At 29.7% G+C, this 8705-nt stretch overlaps 1 protein-coding gene across 2 annotated transcripts; it reads right to left on the bottom strand.

The window, feature by feature from the left end:
- Positions 1-369: 369 nt before the first annotated feature.
- On the bottom strand, positions 370-8676 carry LOC129906559 (transmembrane 9 superfamily member 4). 2 transcript variants are annotated; one of them, XM_055982368.1, is made up of 11 exons: positions 8549-8676; positions 7984-8366; positions 7765-7920; positions 7596-7707; positions 3017-3182; positions 2747-2950; positions 2502-2691; positions 1211-1438; positions 949-1132; positions 757-895; positions 370-694 (listed from the first exon to the last, which is right to left on the bottom strand). In XM_055982368.1, the coding sequence occupies exons 1-11, from the start codon at positions 8552-8554 to the stop codon at positions 594-596; spliced, it is 1869 nt and encodes a 622-aa protein (XP_055838343.1). In that variant the 5' UTR covers positions 8555-8676; the 3' UTR covers positions 370-593. The 2 variants fall into 2 exon arrangements, with proteins under 2 accessions (XP_055838343.1, XP_055838342.1); XM_055982367.1 differs by having other exon boundaries at positions 8426-8549.
- Between the last annotated feature and the right edge of the window lie 29 nt (positions 8677-8705).

Below are 8705 nucleotides of genomic sequence, written 5' to 3'. Positions count from 1 at the left end.
TAGACCCCCAGTTACTTTTCTTTTTTCTTTGAAAACCAGTCCGTATTTGGTACTCAAAATCAAGATACTATAAGAAGGAGCAGCGTTCCAATTACACAGAGACATAGTTTTTTTTTGAGAATTTGTCTGTGCTTCTTTCTCAAAAACGTTCTTTTTTGAACTTATGCCCCTTTGCAATAAAAACTAAGTTAGTGATGACTTACCGGCCGAAGGGAGCTCGGCAGGTTGGAAATCTTTCAGTACGAAAAATATTAGAAATTACCAATACAAAGTATATAATATAATATTTATCAGTGATTTTGAGAAAATTAAACAAATATTGTTGTTATCAAGCAAAATTGGAAAATAACTTACAATGCTTATTTTATAATTTATTTGTAGAGTGAAGTTTTCATTCAAATTGAACAATGCTGTTTGGTTAAAAGTAACAAAAAATAACTAAAAACTAATTTAACTTACTAGTTTTTTTTTTACAGTCAATAAAATCAAAATAAGTTTAAATTTATACAGTATAATGTTATTAATAATAATAGATTTACGTAAAGAAGAATATAATATAATTATTTTTTTGAGATTACAGAAGTACTAATATTTTAATCAATTTTAACAGCACCATAAATTTTTCTTATGAAACTGTACGCTGCGAAGAAACCAATTGTCCCAGTAAGTAACCAAAATGTTATTACCATAAGGCCTATAGAATAAAAAAAATAATCGAAGGAGTCATAAAAAGTATTCCTTAATTCATTTACTCACTTGTATAACCCAAATACAATAAAGTGGGTATAAATTCAGTTATTTCCAGTTTTGTAAAGAAATAAAATATACTATAAAATAAAACATATGCTGCAGATCCACCAGACACAATAAAACTTCGCCACCACCATCGATAATCCTAGATACAAAATTATTTAAAATAAAAAAAAACAAGAATTTAAATAAACTTACCTCTCCGCAGAGTTGAAAATAGGTCATCACAATCGAAATCTGTCCACAACTGACTACTAAAATGCAAAACACTAAAAATAAGAATCCAAAAAGATAATAGAATTGATTTTGCCATATTGCTGTGAACACAAAAAAGAGTTCTATGAAAACTGCTCCAAAAGGCAGGACACCAGCCATAAGAGTGCTGCAATTAGAATAGAAACAATTAAATATTAATCAATAATATCATGCATTTGCATAGTTTAATAGGACATAGACTTACCTTAAAACAATATTCATGTACCATTGCTGTGATGGAACCTGCCTAGGAATCATATTTGTTCTAACAGGGTGCTGATAGGATTGTTTTCTGTAGCCAAAATAGTATCCTAGATATGTGAGGGGCACAGAAATACCAAACCAAAGCAAGAGTAGAGAAACCATGGTGCTAAATGGGACGGCACCACTAGATTGTTTATCCCAAATAAAGAAGTTCAAAATGAATCCGGTCCTGAAACGAATAGAAAATTAATACAAAAACCAAAGAGGAATGGTGTTTTCCTCAACACCAAAAAAACAGGTTCGGTCAATTGCAACAGTGAAAACAATTCGTCTTAGTTTTATATAAAATTCTTTCTAAAACAAATACAGTTTATTTTTATCCGCCTCGTTGGATATTTGTTACAAATTATTCCAGGTTCTAAAATAAAAATACTAATAACTATTGTTTTTTTCCAAATCGATAGTTTTACAGAGTACCAATTCAAAAACGGAAAGAAAGGCACTTTTGAATGGGATGAGTGTTTCCCAATTTGTTGGATTTAAGTCGAACGATCGAATCGCGAATACAAATAAGGTCTTAAGCTGTTTTTTTAATTCGTGAAAACAACAATTTTCTAGTCATTCTTAATTTGAGTTTGCTAAGCTATTTGTTTGTTCGTAAAATTGTTCGCTGCTTTTTACGAATGTCTTTTGAAGGTATTTTTTTTTCAAAAGTAAATTTTGAAAATCGAACGGCTGAAATGCCTGATTACTTTTTTGTACTATTTTCCATAGAAATCAGGACCTGCCAAATATTTGAGAGAAAGATATTTCGTTCATCGCCAAAGTTTTCTTGCGGTTGAAATAACCTTTTAAGCGATAAAACTCTTTCTTATAGATAAAATATTTCCTGTTCCCATTTTTGATCACGACTTATCTGTTTGACTTTGTTAAAAAAAATTTTAAAATTGTTTCCATTCAAATCAATAATCCAAATTCAATTTTTTCGGCTCTTTTAAAAATTTTTGGATAATTAACGTTTCCTTGTACAGAACTGCAATTTTTAGAAGTGCATTCTTTCAAAAGGTTCTGATACTTTTTTTCACCTAAGAATTAACGTTGAATTTAAGTCTATGGGTCAGTACTCTCTATGTAGTTAAATAAATGTGTTGCCTTTATTCAAGCTAAGCGTTGTGTATTTTACTAATTTGTTGGAGAACAATTATTTCACAATTCTTCCCTCTTAAATAAATTTGCGTTTTCTTTATCAAAAAATAATTAAAAATATATTCTTAAAAGACTATATATCTTACCCAAAGACAATCCCCGGATAAAGCGTAGCTGTTAGAAAAGCTGACTTCTTCCATTCACGTCCTTTCATTGTCTTATAAAGTCTAGCTGAAAAGTATCCAGCTATTGTTCCCATAAAAACGTACATAAATATACCTGATGTCATAAGAGCACCTCGGGACGACGGTGATAGCATTCCAAGCATTGCAAAAACTAAAATACAAACATGATTAACAATCAAATAGAGCTGTGATATGGGACTACGTACAGATTGTTATAAGTGCCATAAAGAATATTTGTATACCGCTTCCAATAACAGCCGAAAAAAATCGACTGTTTCTGGGAGGGCGGAAGACATCACCATGAACCAGTTTCCATCCAGTTTCTTCGAGGGTGTCTTCAATATTTTCATCTGTATTGTATCGCGCAATATCACGTCTCAAAGTTCGAATCATTATCATAGTTAGAATACCTATAAGAAAATAGAGTTGCGCTATTAATTCAGTGTCTTTATTTTTTTTTTTATTTTTTTTTTTACCAGAAAGGAAAAATACAACTACTAAAGAATTTATTATGCTGAACCAATGAATCTGCACATCATTCATCCCTAAGTAGATATCCCAGCGCGATGCCCAGCTCACCACAGATTCTTTCCATTCTACTGAATATGTAAAGTAGAGTTGAGTGTTCGTGTTCGGGAAAACCTTAACAATTAAAATTATAAATTCTTTGTTTAGTTCGTTATATATTAGGGTGTCCGTTATTTCCCAAAGTGATGTTTTCGGGGGTGACACCCCCCAGATCGAAAGTTTAGGGCCTAAATACGGGGAATTTAGCAAAAACAAATTTTTTGGGGGTCATTAACCCGTGCCTCTAAAGTCATACTTTCCCCATACAAATTTGTATGGGAAATTTTTAACTCATACATAAAATTTTTTTTCTTTCGAGTTAAATCATCTATTTTTAAAATGTTTGTTCATTCTAGTTGGAAAATAGTTCCTTTAAAAGATTACATTCAAAATTTCCCGTTAAAATTTTTTTTTATATTTTATTTCGGTTTTTGAAATTATTAGCTGTTTTCGTAGTTTTTGCTTTCACCTATCACATAATTTTAAATGCAGTTTTATTGGTTTTTAATTCTTTTCAAATATTGCATTCAAAAATTTGTGTATAAATCAAAAATTTTAATTTTTTTAAATTTTTTTTTTGAAATTTTTGCCGTTTTTATACGTTTAAATTTATTTTTTTCGAACTACAAAAGATATGTTTACAATATTTTTATTGAATTTTTTTTTTAAATTATTCACCTAAAAAATGACATCAAAAAAGTTGCAAACAAGAAAGGGTAATAATAATATTTATTTAATATAAAAACGGCAAAAATTTCAAAAAAAATTTCAAAAAATTAAAATTTTTGATTTATACACAAATTTTTGAATGCAATATTTGAAAAGAATTAAAAACCAATAAAACTGCATTTAAAATTATGTGATAGGTGAGAGCAAAAACTACGAAAACAGCTAATAATTTCAAAAACCGAAATAAAATATAAAAAAATTTTTTAACGGGAAATTTTGAATGTAATCTTTTAAAGGAACTATTTTCCAACCAGAACCAACAAACATTTTAAAAATAGATGATTTAACTCGAAAGAAAAAAAATTTTATGTATGAGTTAAAAATTTCCCATACAAATTTGTATGGGGAAAGTATGACCTTAGAGGCACGGGTTAATGACCCCCAAAAAATTTGTTTTTGCTAAATTCCCCGTATTTAGGCCCTAAACTTTCGATCTGGGGGGTGTCACCCCCGAAAACATCACTTTGGGAAATAACGGACACCCTATTATTTATATATAACTACTGTTTATCCAATTGTAATTATGTGCGTTATTTTTTGTGTAAATTTTTATTTGATTATCAAACAAACAACACATACAAATTTAATAACATAACAATCATTGAACCAACTGAGAAGTGTCTAAATGTTCCAATAAAACAATATGTATATTGAAATCAACAGCTTTTTCGTAGCATCAAATGTGTAAGATTATTTTTTTTGGTGTATTTAATAAAAATTAAAAGTGTTATAATTAGAATGCAATTGACAACTGGCCTAAATGAAACCAACAGCTTTTTTAGTTCGTTAAATCTTAAGTAATTTGCTTTTTAAATAGAATAAAATGCAGCTGAGTTATAAAAAATAATGAAAACTTAAGTTTACGTGTAGGTATTATGAATGGGATATTAATACTAAGGGCTCATATCTTGTGCCCTTAACATTATATATCCACAGAAATACAAAACAGTATTTCTGTGGAGTTAAATCTCGCACTGTTGGAATTGTTTTTCTACTAAACGGACCTCAAACTTGTAGGAAAAGGTCGGGAATGGCTTGTTCGTGAATTGTATGAGTGTGGATTATAATTATAAAATAAAAAATGATCAAAAAATCCAATCAAATGAAAAAATTACCCCGAAACCTAATAAAATTGTTGGTAAAGTTGTAAATAAAACCATTTTTTTGTTTAATATAATTCAGTAAAATTTGATCCACACAGAAAAAAACTGAAAAGATCCAAAAAAACACAGGTTTGTGTGTTCCATGAAAAAAAACACTGTTCTACAATCTGTCAAATCTGTCATTTTGTGTTTCATGAAGTTTTCTAGCATGAAGTTTTCTCGTTTAGTTCAAATTTTTGTGTTCCTACTTTAGAGGTAGAGCAAATGACTGAAAATTGTCAAGCAAAGCTGTTTTTTTTTTTTTGTATTCAAACAAAAATATGATAAAATGAATAAAAAAAAAGTTTGAATTTATTTAGAATCTTATGTCGTTTTCTATTGAACGTCCAGAAGCGTTCGGTAGAAGTTTAGAAGTCTTCTGAAACTGTTTTATTGGCATGAAAATGACAGCCAAAACGCTTCTCGGAAGAAAAATTTTCTTTTCGATTTAAAACCGGAATTCTCTAATACATGAATAGCTGCGTTCGTTTGGAAATATTTATCTACTGCTTAGTACTTAAAGCTGCTTTGAACTACTTTTTCAGTATAGCAAAAGTAGTTCAAAGTAGTAGTAAGTACTAAACAGTAGATAAATATTTCCAAAGGAACGCAGCTAATATTTGAAAGTCAAATTAATCACTCAATCAATGTTTTTTTTTTTATTTTTTGAAATAAATTATTGTTTTCCGAAATAAATTTTTTAATTAATTTTCAAACTTACTTAAAATATTTTGAAAACCAACTTCCCCATTAATCTCTTATGTCGTTTTCCCTCATTTCAAAGAGAGTACCCTTTTAGTACTTATTCTGGCACTTTTGAAGGTTTTGTGTTCCTTGACGCCACAAAAGTGTAAACACAAAAATTACTCCAGAGTAATTTTAGTACTAAGGAGTACACCCGATTTACTCCACATTTTTAGTCAGATTTACACCGATTTGCACACGGACTTGCATACACACTAGAGCGTTCGTTATTTAGTTTTTTTTTCGAGAATCAAGTTCCTAAGTGGAAAATCTGTTTCTAAATAAAAAAAAAAAATCCCCTAATTTTTTCAGATTTTTATTTTGACACTAGATGGCGCCCCAAGAGGGTTAAAGTTTTTTCTCATTTGAAATAGGTATGTGTTGTCTTAGGGCTCAGTTATAGCTATCAGTAAAATCTATCAGTAAACATTTTTTTTTTGCTATTTTGAATACTTTAATCTTATAATTTGTGGAAAATTTTGATGAAATAAATTGAAAACATTTTTCCACTAATTTTTTCAAAAAGAATCAATGCATTTTGTGTTAAATTTTATACACAAATTCATTTTATAAATTTTACTGATGAAATTTCATTTGACTGAACAGCTGACTGCCAAATGCCAAAAAAAATTCCATTTCGTTTTACTGATGGCGTTCCATTTTTTTACTGTTCATTTTTTACTGTTCATTAAAAAAATTATGATTAAATCAATAGTAAAAAAATTGCTTGAGGTGCGAATGTCAAATAAACATTTAATTTAATGACGTAAATTTACTGATTGCTATAAACGCTCATCAGTAAAAGATTTTAGATTCCTGATGTTTCAATTTTTACTGATGGATTTTACTGATAGCTATAACTAAGACCATATGAGGCCATTTTTAGATATAGACTTAAATCAAATATTTTTGATGAGGTTCTTGTATACATTAAACAACGTTTTCAAAAAGGTATAAATCATTTTTCTAGGACCAGGGGTTCAATCAGGGCATGCATGTTCTTTTTGGGTTGTATTTTATTATTCATACTATTTCAAATGCTTGTTTTAATGAAACATGCTTGTTTTAATAAACCTAAAAAAACATGCAACAAAACACTTTATTTTACTGATCATTGCATCAGTAATTTTTTTAATGATGGCACCGGAAGAGTAAAAAAATGAAACGCCATCAGTAAAACGAAATGGAATTTTTTTTGGCATTTGGCAGTCAGCTGTTCAGTAAAATGAAATTTCATCAGTAAAATTTATAAAATGAATTTGTGAATAAAGTTTAACACCAAATGCATTGATTCTTTTTGAAAATATTAGTAAATTTAATTAGTAGTTTTCAATTTATTTCATCAAAATTTCCTTCAAAATGAAAGATTAAAGTATTCAAAATACCAAAAAAATGTTTACTGATGGGTTTTACGGTTAGCTATAACTTAAACCTTAGTGCTTAAGTATAGCTATTACTGAGCCCTAAGTTAGAAAAAGGGGTATCCTTGAATTTGCATTAGTAAAAAGTTTTTTTCTGCGGTTTTTTTTAGATGAAAAATTAATTTATTCATGCATAATAGGCTGAACCTATTTTATTGGCCAGCAGTGCCTGATTGTTTTATGTTACTCAAATTTTGTTTTGTATTAAAAATTAAACGAACGAAGTTTTTTGGGCGCTCGTGTCCACTGTTGCTTTAAGCCACTTGGAATTTGCAAATGCGCTGTTTTTGTTAACATATAAAAATGAGGCATTATTTCAGGATGCCAAATATGCCTTTAACTTTAATTTTGGATTTTGGCGCACGCCCTTTTTACTTAGGACCGCAGCATACTATTCTTAATGTTGAAACAATATCATGCTTTCAATAAAGATAATTATATTTTCTACTTACTTGTTGCTGACGACGAGTATCGGGGAAATTACAAGTGTCTCCTTCAAATTTCACGTCCTTATAAGAAAGCGATGTTGTTTCAACTTCAAAACCAACAACTCTATATTTATTCCTAAACACAAAAACTTATTGCAATTAGAAAACAATATATTTATCCAATTTGACTTACTTTGTATGCATGTGATATGAGAGAATGAATTTCAAGTGATTGTTGATGTAAATGTTGTTTCCTTCGACCATGCCAAGGCGGTAGCCATGCTCAAAGGTGACATCTCCCGTAGTAGGATTCATGATTCTTGTCGCTACTGGAAGATTGTCGACCAATCTGAAAATATGTTTTTTTTTTGTATAAAAAAAAGAAAATCACAGATAGTTTAAAGTTTTATACAAATGCACAAAATATTCATGTTGTATTCGTTCTGCAACTTTTGCTGATTGATATTTATCCCAATTCATGGGCTGATCTTTTTTGTTGCAAAGGAGTTTGCAATTGACATTTTCAGCCATTCGCACTTCATAAGCCGTATTGACAATTCGATCGCCTCGAAGCACTTCACCAAGATTTTCTGATTTGTAAATCAAAGTGCCATTTTTTGGAAGACAAAACTGAAGCGAATAGTATTGGTATGGTAGTTGAGTTCGACTACTCGTCATCTTAACAGCTTTAACATCGATTTTTTGCCCCTTTACAAATTCTACGGGAGCTACTCCGGGGACATAAAATCCCTGCATACATTTCACCAAGCACGCACATATTACCAATAAAACTCCCTTAAAATGAAAAAAAAAGTTGCATTAAAACATTTTTAGACATCTATGACAACTCGTACTTTGCGCATAATTTTGATAAATTGTGTACTTTTTTCAATATGATTTTGAAAACAAATAAGTTTTTTTTTGAACAAACAAAATACGAATACAGACGTAAAAAATGTTTAGGGTATGAAGTTTACCTTCATGGCCAAAATAAATAGCCTAGCGATGAAGAAGCAGGAGCGTGAATAACCGGAGAAATTTTTGGCGTTCAATAGAAAAATTCTGATATTTTTTTGTACTGGTCAGTTGTCAAAAAAGGGAACTCACATACCGTTACGTAAACTGACAGATTGT

Source organism: Episyrphus balteatus, chromosome 1, assembly GCF_945859705.1.
Source record: "Episyrphus balteatus chromosome 1, idEpiBalt1.1, whole genome shotgun sequence".
NCBI lineage: Eukaryota > Metazoa > Arthropoda > Insecta > Diptera > Syrphidae > Episyrphus > Episyrphus balteatus.
This window is presented reverse-complemented; position numbering and strand designations above follow the sequence as displayed.